Source organism: Sus scrofa, chromosome 12 (assembly GCF_000003025.6).
Source record: "Sus scrofa isolate TJ Tabasco breed Duroc chromosome 12, Sscrofa11.1, whole genome shotgun sequence".
Taxonomy (NCBI): Eukaryota; Metazoa; Chordata; class Mammalia; order Artiodactyla; family Suidae; genus Sus; species Sus scrofa.
Genome location: NC_010454.4, coordinates 31,385,194 through 31,400,169, shown reverse-complemented (window position 1 = coordinate 31,400,169; position 14,976 = coordinate 31,385,194). Strand labels below are relative to the sequence as shown.

General features: G+C 35.9%; 1 protein-coding gene across 4 annotated transcripts in view; it reads right to left on the bottom strand.

Annotated features, from left to right (window-relative positions):
- Positions 1-14,976, bottom strand: part of STXBP4 (syntaxin binding protein 4) — a 201,713-nt gene that overhangs the window by 78,659 nt on the left and 108,078 nt on the right. For all 4 annotated transcript variants that reach the window (XM_021067245.1, XM_021067246.1, XM_021067244.1 and 1 more), the window contains 4 exons: positions 11,659-11,835; positions 4,537-4,653; positions 3,995-4,044; positions 1,191-1,324 (listed from right to left, as the gene is read on the bottom strand). In XM_021067245.1, coding sequence (XP_020922904.1) covers positions 1,191-1,324; positions 3,995-4,044; positions 4,537-4,653; positions 11,659-11,835 — 478 coding nt within the window. The remainder of the gene's footprint in view (positions 1-1,190; positions 1,325-3,994; positions 4,045-4,536; positions 4,654-11,658; positions 11,836-14,976) is intronic.

The following is a 14,976-nucleotide window of genomic DNA, read 5'->3' as shown; positions in this document are numbered from 1 at the left end:
TGGAATGTTGGAGACCGGCACAAGGACAACTGGCAGATGACATTAAGGGAAAGGACAGAAAACAGACAAATAAGAAAGTAGGTCCAGATCCGTGATGGGGGAAAAAAGTGTCTGGAGATAGAAGAGGGAAGGATGGAAATACCCAATCATTTAAACTTTCCCCGAGGATCTCTCCATCTGTTGGGATGTAGGAGGTTACTCAGAGCATGGCGCTGCTTTTTTTTTTTTTTTCCCTGCCCAAAGCTTGCTGACTGTTTGCATAGCTGTCCAGTGATAGATCATGCAGTTCCTTAAGAGAGGTATGCATTCCCTTGGCTCTAGCTTAGGAGTGAATGCCTGAGCCAGCAGCTCTGAGAGTAGGGAACTGGTTCAGCTATTCTATAGCCCTTTAATTAATTACCCTCGTGAAGGCCCCAGGGTTTGTTCCTACTCTTCTTTGTGATCCTGGGAGTTTCCCCACATTTCTACTTAACCCACTGTTTCAGTAGTCTTGCCTTTCATCTTTATTGTGTTTTTTGGGGGAGTCTTGTGCTCAGCTGAGCCATACCTTCAAATCTTATTCCATCTGTTGTATATTATTTAAAAAATCCCCCATTGTTGATTCCACCCTTCCAGGTTTCTAGTGCTGTTATGGATTTATTTATTTATTTATTATTTACTAATTTTTTTAGGGCCTCCCCTGTGGTACATGGAAGTTCCCATGCTAGGAGTTGAATCAGAGCTGCAGCTGCCAGCTTACACCACATCCATAGCAATGCCAGATTTGAGCCGTGTCTAAGACCTATACTACAGCTCATGGCAACGCTGGATCCTTAACCCACTGAGCGAGGTCAGGAATCAAACCTGCATCCTCATGGATACCAGTAGGATTCATTTCTGCTAAGCCACAATGGGAACTCTGGATTTATTTTTATATTTGTTCTTCCATTTCAAAGAGACTTTGTATGAATGTACAGGTAAAAAAAAAAAAAAAGGCTTAATCAGCTATTGCCTATTGGAAGTCATTGTGGCACTTCAAAGCAAGTATTTCCCCCCTATAATTGGTTACATTAAGATTTTTACCCATAAGCTATCAGTTTTACTGTAGGCAAAATAATACATTTGACAAGACTAAATTACCAAACTTGAAATCTTCTTTTGTTTTGCTAAACAAGCTATTTTTAAAACAGTGAAAAATGCAGAAAACTTACAATCCATATCAAGCACAGCACGGACAGATTTAACAAGTTCCTTAGATTCAAGTGCCAGTGTTGCTGGGATGTTACGTCCATTCCTTCCCAGAGGTGTGAGTGAAGTCTGGGAAGCTAACATAGCTCTTCTTTCACTACGAAGGCAATGGAAGAAAGCTGAACTTATTACACGGTAAATAACATCTATCTTTGCTAAATATGAATTCTTGTTAGTTACGAAGCTATACAAAAATTTTTGATTTCTGGGAACATTGTATTGTTATAGCCATAACTGAAATAATTCACACAAAATAATATTTGTTTTCAACGCTTTATTGTATATTAAATAGGCATATTTAAAGAAATTAGGTTGACCTCATTTCTAAGGAGGGAGGAACAGGATAGCCCATACTAAATTTTAAACTGATGACAAAATCACCATTATTTATAATCCATCTTCTTAAGTATAAAGGTCTTAATTTACAAGGAGAAACTAAAGCATCAATTCTCAAATTCAAATACAGGGCATTTATCCTGTGTAGAATACCAAGGCCAATATCCACAATAGAAGATATAGCATATTAAAAAGACTGAACCAAATCTTACTTGTGTTTAACTTTCTAAGATATGGTGAAAAGTTGCTTTAATGTTGCTATTTGATTTATAGCTGAAATACTGTCTTAGTTTCAGGTGTACAGCAAAGTGATTCAGTTATATATATATTAATGTTTCTTTTTATTTATTTTTTATTTTTATTTTTATGGCTGCACCCACAGCATATGGAAGTTCCTGGTCCAGGGATTGAACCTGAGCCCGCAGATGTGGCAACTCTGGATTTTTTTTTTTTTTGTCTTTTTGTCTTTTCTAGGGCCACTCCCACAGCATATGGAGGTTCCTGGCCTAGGGGTCAAATCAGAGCTGCAGCTGCTGGCCCATGCCACAGGCACAGCAATGCCAGATCTGAGCCACGTCTGCAACCTACACCGCAGTTCTAAGACCTATACTGCAGCTCATGGCAATGCTGGATCCTTAGCCCACTGAACGAGGCCAGGGATCGAAACTGTGTCCTCATGGATACTATTGGATTCATTAACCATTGAGCCACGACAGGAACTCCTGGATCCTTTTTTTTTAACTCACTGTGCTAGGCCTGGGATTGAACCGCACCTCCCCAGTGACCTGAGCCACTGTAGCTGTATTCTTTACCCACTGCGACATGGTGGGAACTCCAATGTTGCTTTTTAAAGTTATCTTTGTTCCCTGAACCTGCAAGGGTAGGCTCTGGCTTTTAAATAGTTGTGTTTTCATTGTTGTTGTTGTACCCACAGCATGTGGAAGTAAACCAGGCCAGGGACTGAACATGCACCACAGCAGTGACCCAAGCTGCTGCTGTGACAATGCCAGATCCTTAATTGCTGCACCACAAAAGAATTCTGAAACAGCAATTTTTAATATCAAAACTTTTGAATTACTATTCAGGGTCAACATGAAATCTTAAATAGTAGGAGATGGGGATAGGCCTAAGCCATACAGGGGGAATCTGATTGCTGAGTATTTTAACATTCTCACTGAAAATAATTATCAGGGAATTCACATAATTATCTTATATCATAAGTGGCATAGATAATAAAAAAAGGTCAAATTTCACCTGGAGAAAATACATTAAAATTAGTTTAAAGGTATACCACCACAGACATTTTTGTAAATTCAAAAATTCTATGTGAAAACATAAAATATAAGAATACAATGAATCATCTTTATTTATGAAACTGCTGTTTTCACAGTAAAGAGTAGAGTTTTCCTATGTTTCTGCAAGGAGAAATTGCTAGAAGCATTAAGTATCTTGCCAGTAGCAGCCTTTATAAGAGAAGGAAAAAATTTCTTTGAAAAATGTATAAACAAGTCTCTTTCTTTTGTATATGTCTTTCATCATATATCTAAATGACCATAAACTTGCAGTTTGAAATGAACAAATCTTATTGTTCTGTTTGTAGCTCCTAGTAAGAAACTTTAACTTGAAACAAACTGTGAAAAATAGCAAAACCAAGGTGTATTTTCCAAATATACTTATTTTATTTATATCTACTAAATGTTGAAAAGGAAAGAAATTGATTGCATGTGCATATTTTGCAAAACTCTGTTTGGCTTTGCAACTGCTCTGCTGGGTTGAGACCAATAGTTAGCAGTGAATTTGTGACTGGTATAGTCCAACTTTTATTCATACCCAGGATGCTCAAAAAATTTCATCTCAAAAATGGATGATTTTTTTACAGAACTCAAAAATGGATGATTTTTTTACAGAACTCAAAAACGGATGATTTTTTTTTCTTTTGGCTTTTTGCCTTTTCTAGGGCACATGGAAGTTCCCAGACTAGGGGTCTAATCGGAGATGTAGCCGCTGGCCTTTGCCAGAGCCATAGCAACGTGGAATCAGAGCCGTGTCTGTGATCTACACAGCTCACAGCAGTGCCAGATCCTTAACCCACTAAGCAAGGCCAAGGGTTGAACCTGCAACGTCATGGTTCCTAGTCAGATTCGTTAACCACTGTGCCACAACGGAAACTCCAAAAATGGATGATTCTTACATCAATTTTAGAATATAGGTTACAGTGTTTGGCTAAATACCTCTAGGAATTTCTTTTACAGAGATTGGGTCAAAAACAACACATCTTGTATCTATTTATACAAGAGATTAAAGAACAGCATCCAGTAGGAGTTACACAGCATCTTAAGACTTTAAGAGATTTTAGTATTTTAGCCACAAGTACTAGATGAAAAATGTAATCAGTGGCCATACTCTGCACAAAGCACTTAAATTTTCTTACCTTAAATTTGACAAAGGAGCAGAATTATCAGAAAATACTTCTTGAATAGTCTAGAGACAAATAAGACATTAAGGCAATATGTAATTTTGATAATTGTTAAAAGTGTTTTTTCTTGCTTTAATAATATTTACAACCCCCTCCCCCAACTGATTAAAAATGTGATTCTGTTATGGAGGGGAAAAAAATCAATTATATTAACATACAATTATCAGAATTATAATACACAGAGAAATATTTCTTATAGGGTAAATATTTATCAGCTAATGTTTACATAGTATTGTGAGTTTAAAGAAAGTGTTCATTAAAACATAATATATGTTTGGGATCATATTACCTTGTCTTAATTACCTCCCTTAACAATCTGTGTGTTATCTGGTCTTTTCATTATCTAGGCAATTCAAAATCTGATTGTAAATCAGCATTGCTTTTTTAAGCCTAAAGAATGCTTCACTAGCCACCAAACACCATGACATCGATTTATATTTCAGCCATCTATATATTTTTAAAAAATGGACATAAAGTGATACAACAGGAAAATTTACCTCTACAAAATGAAGAAGTTTTTCAGTGGATGCTTCAAAAGTTTTTCGAGCCATTTCTGATTTTCGTAATTGGCAGTCAAGTACTGTGATTCTCTTTCTTAATTCTTGAACGCTTTCCTGGACAGAGATATCAAAAGGCACATCTTACGCAGTTCTTTAACTTTACATTAGTGGATTCTATTTTCATTTTTTTAATTAACTAACATCCATATCACTTATTTTCTCTCTTACACTGTGTATATTTTCTGATTTGGGAGGGGGCACTTAACTAATATTTTTAAAAGTTAAACTGCACAGGGATGCTGCAAATACTTTGATTCTTTTTTTAAATTTTATTTTATTGAAGTATAGTTGATTAGCAATGTGGTGTTAATTTCTGCTGTATAGCACAGTGACTTTATTGATTCTTATAGTAAAATATAGTTTAATCAATTCATGGTATTTTTTTGACAACATGGCTTATGAGACACAGACAGAAACCCCTATTAGTGTGTGATACAATCCAACATACTGTAGATATACACCCATATTTAATGTAATATGACTAAATGTAAAGCTGAGCTGATGAGGAAGTAAAGGAATTCTGTGGATAGTAAAGGAATTTCATGAAAACAGGCATCAGCAATGCTGAGAGACACCACTGGAATTAGAGTACGCTATAGCACAGTGTGATTTTAGGGTATTTGCTGGTCGTTGGTGGCCTATAGCTTGGGCTTTCACCAGGCACAGATGGCAAATGGGATAACATCCATGGGTAAATTAGGAAGAAACAAACTTTTGATTTTGGCTCTGGTGAATGGTTAAAAAAAAAAAAAAAAAAAAAAAAGGGGGTCCCCTGCATAAATGTCAACCATAAGCCCCCACTTGTGCAGGTTTGAGGTCAGAATTTATATATTACCTATGGGACCTGTACATTCATAAGCTGAAAATTTAGTTTAAATTTGTCCCTGGCTGGTAAATGCAAACATATAATTTCTCTAATGGGTTATTTTCTAAAGTCAGATCTCAAAGAACTCCTCCATTTAATGTGTCAAAAGAACATGATCTTAGCAAATAAGCTACTAAGGACAAAAGTCAGATGAAGGAAACAATTTATAGGATCAAACTTAAAAAGACAGCAGATATAAAGTGACTGGATACAAAATATAAAGTCATGTTTACTATGTTTTAAATATTAAAAAAGAATTAAAAGCAAAATAAAGAAACAAAAAACTAAATAGATCCAGATAACATAAAAAAACTATCTTAAAAATAAAAATGTAGTCATAATTAGAAACTCAATTTTTGGATTTACTACCCAATAGATGTGAGAAGAGAATGGCTGAACTGGAAGACAGAGGTAAAGAAACTCCTCATAGTAGAGCAGAAAAATAAAAATGGAAAATATGAAAAAAGGTAAGAAGGAAATTACCAGAAGAAGATCTAACATACATCTGGTTTGAATTACATAAGAGAGACCAGAAATAATGAAAGAAAAATGTGTCAGGATAACAGCTTAGGGTTTTTCAGAAATGGTGAAAGATCCTGTTTCTCAGATCAGGAAGCTCATTCTATGACTCTCAAGCAATAGAAATAAAAATATGTTGACACATGACTAATGACAGTCAAACTGCTGAACACCCAAGATAAAGAAAAAACTATCTAAAATGAAACAACAGATTGCAAACAAATGATAGACAGACTGATACCTGAGATCACAATCATGGAATAAAAATAATGAAAGAAATTCAGTGCCAACTTAATATTCTAAATGTAGTAAAAATATGTTTCAAGAACAAGAGACAATAAAAATGTTTGCAGACAAAAAGAAAAAACAACAAAAACACAACAACAACAACAAAAAAACCCCAAACCCAAAGATGATAGTTTATTACTAACTGACCCTCACTATTTCTAAAAGATATATCTCAGGAAGAAAGAAATTCTAGCAAGAAGATCTGAAATGTAAGAAAGAATTTTGAACACATCTAAGCAAAGATTGACTGCATGAAGTAAATTGCAAGTGTCTAATTTATGATGTTAAAAGTCAAGAAAGAACTAAAATATTGACAAAAATAGAAATTAAATAGAAAGGTATGATTGATTTATGTTTTAAAGTCCTTACAATATTTAGAAGAAGGTGAAAGTTGGTGATTAGTTTTATAATTTAAGTTAGAATGTTAAAATTTCTAAGATGGTCACTAAAAATTAGAAACAGAGTGTTTAACTTCTAAACCAGGAGAATGAAATAAATGAAATGAGAGTGGGGAGACACAGGAGAAATATGACCCAATTAAAAAAAAAAGGAGGCAAGAAATGACAATTAGAAAACAGGGGACAAATAAAATGCACAAAATAAAAGGGTAGAAATGAAGCCAAGTGTATTAGCAAATAAGAGTATAAATAAGATCTTCCCAATTTAGAGTCAAAAATTATTAAGATGGGAAAAAAATCCAACTACCTGTTGTTTACCACTGACACAATTACAATATAAAGATACTGAAAAGTTGAAAGAAAAAAGGATGGAAAAAATACATAGTAAATATTAAAAGAGAGCTGGTATAGCTATTTTAATATCAATCAAAAATAAGCAGTAAGAGGGAAAGAAGATTGCTAGATTGAAGAGTGATGTTTTCATAAAAGGATAATAACATGATTCCAGCTTGCATGCAGCTAAAAAAATCACTTCAAAATACATAAAGAAAATTAAAAAAAGAAATCACAAGGGAGATTTTAATCTATTCTCTGACAAAGAAATTAATATGACTAGAAAAGAACCCCACGATCAATGACCCTCATCTACTCAACTACGTAAAACAACGCATCAAATGCTGGCAGAATTCTTTTCAAGCTCACTTTGAACATGTATAAACACCAGTCATACAGTAAGCCATGACACAACCATCAACAAATTTTGGAGTTATCTATAGACTAGATTCTCTGGACAGATGCAATGAATCTTTCTGTTCCTCAGTGATGTTTATGAATCAAGATGCAATCATAGATATGTTAATTCTCCCCAAATTATTCTACATATTTAATGCATTTTCAGTAAATTTTTTCCTTTTGATGGAATTTATATGCTGAATCTAAAATACATAGTAAAGATCAAAGTGTCATATAGCCAACACACTTTTAAAGAAAAAGAACTAGACAGGATGATGAGATCAAGATTTATAGTAAAAGAGGCTTTTGAATGAATGGTGCTGGGATAGTTGGTCATTCATTTAGAATAAAAAAAAGAAAGAATGAAATGAATCCTCACCTCCTACCATGACATAAAACCATGATAGAAGGATCAAAATTTTTAAACTTCTAGAGGAAAATATAAAAATATCCTTTTATCTTTGGGAATGGAAGGACTTCTTGAAAGACATATGAGGGGAAAGACGGATATGTTTGATTATATGAAAATTAGTAATACCTATTCATTTTGCCACAGGGTGAAAAGGCAAGCCATAAACTCAGAAGATTTTACAACACAATAAGTAATATGGTTAGTAACCAGAACATACAATCACTATATACATGAATATAAAAACCACAAATAACTCAATGGAAAAATGGTTAAAAGATATGAAGAATTTTGCATAGAAACACAAGTGCCTAATAAATGCATAAATATTAGCTCAACAGGTTATCTGAGACAAAGAGCAAAGCCCTGGTTTACTGCATTTGGGGTGTAAATAACCCCATTACGGCTGATTTCAAGCTACCAACCCGATGTCATTGAACATGGAGTTAAGAAGAAAGGTACACAATCAGCTCTCCTAAGCCAGTGCCAGCTGGTCCCAGCACATCAGTAGCTCAAAATCATTAGTAACCAGAGAAATTCAAGTTAAACCACAATAAGATACACTTATCACACCTAACAGCTTGATAAAAATTAAGAGAAAACAAGCATCAGCATTGATTTGGGTAAATGGTATTTTTCATTCACTACTGGTGGGAGTAAAAATTGTTTCATACACAATTAGGCATTACATAATTGTAATTAGTAAAGTTGATCATACAATCATCATTCAATCTAGCAATTTCACTCCAAGATATGAACCCAAGAGCACTGTCACACATGTGGAACAGCATATATCTACAAAACTGTTTTTAGCAATATTGTTCATAGTAGAAGAAAATTGAAACAATTACGTTTGATTTGTTAATTCATTTGCCCATCAAATACACAGTGGACAAATATATTGTATTATCTCCATTCAGTGGAGTTCAAAAAAGCAATGAAAAGACATGAACTAGCTATAAACTTCAGATAGATGAATCACAGAGGAGCGAGTGAAAAAAGTGAGTCAGAACAATAGAAGTAGTAAATTTCTTTTTATGTAAAGTTGATAAACAGGCAAACTTAAACCACATATTATTAAGGGACATATTCATAAGTAGCAAAATTATCACAAAAATGGTTAACACTAAATCCGGGAAGGTGGTTTACCTCAGAGGGCAAGGGCGGCAGATGCAAACGGAGAGGGATATTTCAAAGGCATTGGGAAAGTTATCTTTCTTTCTTTAGGCTGCTATAGTCAGGGATTGAACCCACACCATAGCAGCAACTAGACCTGCTGCAGTGACAACACCTGATCCTTAACCCACTACACTGCAAGGGAACTCTGGTAAAGTTTTATTTCTTAAGCTGGAGGTAGAAAAAAAAGGAAATATGCAAATACAGATATAATATAAGGGAAAACTTATAGGAATTTTTCCTATAAGTTACAAAAAGAATCTGTTTAAAAATGAATATTTGGAAGTTCCCGTCCTGGTGCAACAGAAATGAATACGACTAGGAACCATGAGGTTGAGGGTTCGATCCCTGGCCTCGCTCAGTGGATTAAGGATCTGGCGTTGCTGTGAGCTCTGGTGTAGGTCGCAGACTCAGCTTGGATCTAGCGTTGCTGTGGCTCAGGCGTAGGCCAGTGGCTACAGCTCTGATTAGACCCCTAGCTGGGAACCTCCATATGCTGCAGGTGCGGCCCTAAAAAGGACAAAAAGACAAAAAAAAAAAAAAAATTTGAATATTTGAACGTGCATCCTCTAATATCTTGGTCAGTGTGTCCTCAAGCAATCTCAATTTTTAAAAATTTCCTTTGGAGTTCCCGTCATACACGGTGCAGCGGAAATGAATCTGACTAGGAACCACGAGGTTACGGGTTCGATCCCTGGCCTCACTCAGTGGGTTAAGGATCTGGCATTGCTGTGCAGTGTAGGTCGCAGAGGTGGCTCGGATCTGGTGTTGCTGTGGCTGTGGCATAGGCCGGAAGCTGTAGCTCTGATTTAGACCCCTAGCCCAGGAATCTCCATATGCTGTGGGTGCAGTCCTAAAAAGCAAAAAATAAAATAAAATTCTTTTTTTTTTCTGCCACTGGTATTGGGTTAGAAAATGTTGCGATGCTCCTGTATAACACCTCCTCTTTGCAAAAAAAAAAAAAAAAAAAAAAAAAAGATTATTTTCAGAGGCAAGATAATGGCTTAGCTTAAGACTTTGTTAAGAGAAATGGCATGAGACTCCATTATGCTAAAAAAGAGAAGAACTGAATTAATTATATTACCACAGAACTTAGGACAAAAATGTTCCTCAGCTAGAATCTGGAAAGAGAATTGCAAGTAACTACACTTTAATAAAAAATGAATAAATTCATGTGCACTCTTTGTTTAGAAAGAGAGTATTTTTAAAGACTTATCTCTCCAAACGTAAATATAGTTATTACAAAAAAGGATTTTTAATATTTTGATAATTTCCCAAATACTTTCATAATCATGTTAAAGTTACATGAAATAAACACGCATCTCTGATTTCAGAATATAAACACTGGGTTAAGAATAATAAATATATTTAATATTCTTAAGTACTCTGCTTTCTCAAGTAATATGTTTTCCTATTGGCCTTGTTGTATTATCAAAGGGTGGCAAGAACATCAGCTTTCTTCTGGAATTGGTTTAAATGGTCAGATGTAAGAAATATATTAGTGACTCTTAAGAGCTAACCAAAGAAAATTTCAGATTTTCTTTGCGTTTTGGTTTTCTAAAACTGGTTTCATTCTATTTGATACATTTAAAGTATTTAACTTTTATTTATTTATTTATTTTTGTCTTTTTGCCTTTTCTAAGGCCCCTCCCGCGGCATATGGAGGTTCCCAGGCTAGGGGTCTAATCAGAGCCGTAGCCACCAGCCTACACCAGAGCCACAGCAACGTGGGATCCCAGCCGTGTCTGCAACCTACACCACAGCTCACTGGACGCGGGATCCTCAACCCACTGAGCGAGGCCAGGGATTGAACCCGCAACCTCATGGTTCCTAGTTGGATTCGTTAACCACTGAGCCACGAAGGGAACTCCTAAAGTATTTAACTTTTTTTATGTTTAAATAAATATACATAAATTTTTCAAATTTGCTTCATGTTCTCTTGAAAGATAACTGGATTAGAAGTACCTACACCTATAGCCGTTATAAATGAACTCTACAAAGTTATAAAATATTTATTTCAATTTATTTAATTTTCTACTTTAATTCAGTGAAATAAAAATGTAGATGTCTATTACAGTTTTTAAAGACCACTCAATGAATATAGTATGCATTATGCTTAAAAAATTATGTAATAAAAAATTCACATTAAAAGGGAGTTCACATTGCCTTCTGAAAAGCCTTCAATATTTTGCTCTTGAAACTGGAGCCTACTAAATTCAAACTCAGTTCCTTTCTACTAATTTTCTTGGAACTTGGGCAAAAAATTATTTAACTTTTACACTTTCTTAAGGACTCTAATCAAAGACAAAACCCATCCCTAGACTCTTTTCCTCCCATCCCCACAAGATAAATTAGCGAGTTGAGGGAAAAAGGAGAAAACTGATGTAATCAATTAAATGTTAGATAGTTCCAGGACTGAATGCCTGACCTGTACAATGCTGACCAATGACCCAAATACATTTGGGGCACATCCTTTTCTATCCCAAAGCTATCTGGGTAAAGGGAGGCCGTGCCCTTCACATTACCCCCATCACGACACATCATCCTATCACTGAATGATAGAGACAAACACTGACCTAGTTTAGAAGTGCAGATGAAAAGAAAATGAAAACAGGATACATGACAACGGCAAGGAAACCATAGTAACTAGAAGAGAGAACTGTTTTGCTTACTTTATTTTGGTCAGAATAATCAGCAAGCTGAGCCTTTAGCTCTGTAATCTCAGCCTCTAACAGACGGATCACTTCTTCATAATCCATTTCCATGCCATGCGCCTGTCTTTGTGCGGCTTCGGCAAGGTGGATCCGACTTCGCAGGGCTCTTGTTTCTTCAACCATAGCTTTGGCTTCCTAAAGATTTCAAAAATTAATGTCATTGAAAAAAATCCATGTAAAAATAGTTCAGTGGTTTAAACAAAGTATTTTCCTCCTTCTGGAAGTTAATAATTTCAAAAATGAATCAATATACATGTCTCACATCTCAATTTGAAAATTAATACTCATATTATTTTATTATACAGAGTGGCTGCCTGATCTTACTTTTCCTTTCTTGATTTCTTGGATCCTTTTCAGTAGGGAATCTCCAACTTCACATACCTAGCACAGAATTTTGAAAATAAGAGAAGCAGAAGAGAATAGAAAGGGAAAAATAGAAGAATAAGAATTGGCTCTAAAAATAAAGAGTAGGCTTCTACAAAAGTCAAGAAGGTGATAGGCTCATGTTCTAGGAAGATGAATCTTGCAGATTCATCAGATACTGCTGAGGAACATAGTGGTCCAAGCCCCAGGAGCCAAAGCTTATTCTTAGACATCAGTCTAACTGCTACTTCTCCATTTTGATGAAAGCCAAAAGGTGGAATTCAGTAGCAAAATATACAGCTATTTCTATAGGATGCGATGCTCACAAGATATTTAACATATGTTATGTCTCAGATAATTTACGTGTCTTCTCCCATTTGCCTTTTAGAACAACAGTGGGAGAAAGGAATTATTAAAAACCATTTATACATAATCAAACAGAGGCTCAGAGAGGTTACATAAGCTACCTCAGCACATATACCAGTGCCAGAATTTAAACCCAGGATTACCTGAGTCCAACGTCAATGCTCTTGTCACCATTTTACTACACTGCAAGATGACAAACACATACACAAACAGGAAAAACAAAAGCAAAAAACTTAGACTAGCTACATTCTCCACCTTAGGAAGAGGATAGTGTAGCCACAACCACTTATTCTCTCAAAAATGTGTCTTAGTGCTGGGTCAATAGCAGTTCCCCAGGTCGCCAATATAATTTAACATGGCAGCTACTATAATGTAAACCATTTCTTTCTCTTTACTTGATGCAGAAATTTCTTTTCTCTGCAATGGAACTTTCTGCTCCAATTGCCATGGCTAATATTCAACTATGGCTACTTTAATTTCCTAGAAGTCATTATGGGACACTTGCTTTTGTTTGAGCCTAAGGGAGGGTTAGAACTATGGACATATTTTTAAGGGTCAATTTTTAATTTATACATTTAAATAACTATTTATTTAATACTTATGTGTCAGGTTCTGTTTCTGGTACTGAAGATAGTGCACCTAACAAAACAGAAAAAAAAAATCCCCCTTTCGTCCCCCAGAATTTAAAATCTAGTTTAGGGAAACAGCAAATTAGGATCATCAGTGAAGATCTCATTGAAAAAACATTTAACAGAGAACTATAGGAAGGATGGAGCCATGAAGATTTCCCAAAGAGGAGCTTTCTGGAACAGTTTGTGCAAAGGCCCTGAGCAAGGATTGTGCCTTGCATCTTCAGAGAACAGTCAGGAAGCCAGTGTAGCAGAAGGAGACAGTAGTGGGGTACAGGAAGAAGTGGTCACAGGAGCTTGGGCAGAGATGGGGTTGGCATGGAATGGTAGATCTTCAGAGGCTTTGTAGGCCATCTCGAGGACTTTGCTTTTACTCAGAGTGAGATTGGAAGTGACTGGAGAGTCTGAACAGAGAAGCAGTGTATTCTTACTTAAATTTTAAGTGGATAAGACATTCACTGCACTCTTTTTTTTTTTTTTTTTTTGCTGTTGTTAGAAAATTTCAATGATACAAAATATAGTAAAATTTAATTCAGACATTCACTGCACCCTTAAAGTAGACAGCTCATCATGGAGCGGGCAAGGGTAGCACAGGGAGAAGAGGAAGCGGGCCAGAGAAAAAGTTAACTGTACCTTGGACAAGGGGAACAGTGGTGTGGATGTTGTGAAGTGGTTAAGTTCTAAATGCAGTTTGAAAGTAGAACTAACAGGAGAGTTTATCATCATTAACAACTTTTCCTTAGAACCTATTGCATCTAGATAATCATGTTAGGTGATTAAAGAAAAGACAAAAGTGCATAAAAGACACTTTCCCTTTTTTGGCTCAGCCTAAAACACGAGGTATGACTTAGCTTGGTGGAGGAAGAGGGGAGGGCATATTAGATGGAACAATGTAAACAAAAGAAGAGGGGCAAGAAGGCATTTGAAAAATGACATTAGATCAACTTTGGACTAGATGCTTCCTATAGGGAAGAAACGGATAAAAAAAGGGAGGGAAGGGGCTGGGCTCTGGTAGAAATAGCATGACAAACAAAGGTTTGAAGTCTTCTGAGCAGAAACTTATATGAGAACACAGTGCTTTAGAAAGTTAATCTGGCAGCAGCTGCAGGATGGAGGGATGTGGCCAACTAACTGCCTGCTATTCACATAACCTTATTTCCTTATTTTTTTTTGAAGTAATTGTTTTGCAATAAAAGGTACTTTAAGAAAAAAAAAATCTAAGGAAATAAAAGGACATCTAGGAGTTCCCGTTGTGGTGCAGTGGTTAATGAATCTGACTAGGGACCATGAGGTTGCAGGTTCGATTCCTGGCCTTGCTCAGTGGGTTAAGGATCTGGCATTGCCGTGAGCTGTGGTGTAGGTCACAGACGCGCTCGGATCCCAAGTTGCTGTGGCTCTGGTGTAGGCTGATGGCTACAGCTCTGATTAGACCCCTAGCCTGGGAACCTCCATGTGCTGCGGGAGTGGCCCTCAAAAAGGCAAAAAGACAAAAATATAATAAAATAAAATAAAACAAAAAAATAAGAGGACATCTACCTAACTACCACATCAGTCAGTTCAGCCCAGGTGATCAAAGGTCGGTCACCAGTGTCACAATTGGATCAACTTCACATTAGACTGTCCACATAGGAGGTAATGGCTTAGTATATGTCAGCATGGCTCTAAATGTTTTACATGGATCAACTCAGACAATCTATTCAATGCTGTGTGAAGTATGACTATTATTATCCTCATTTAATAGCTAGGAAACTGAAAGGTTAAGTAACTTGCCCAGAATCAAACTTAATAAGTGACTGAGTTGGGATTTGAACCCAGGCAGTCTAGGTACTAAGTTCATGCTCTTGGTTACTAACTACAGAAACGGTTAAAAAACCCAAATCACTTGTAGATGACAATATCATCAGTCCCCAGACATGCA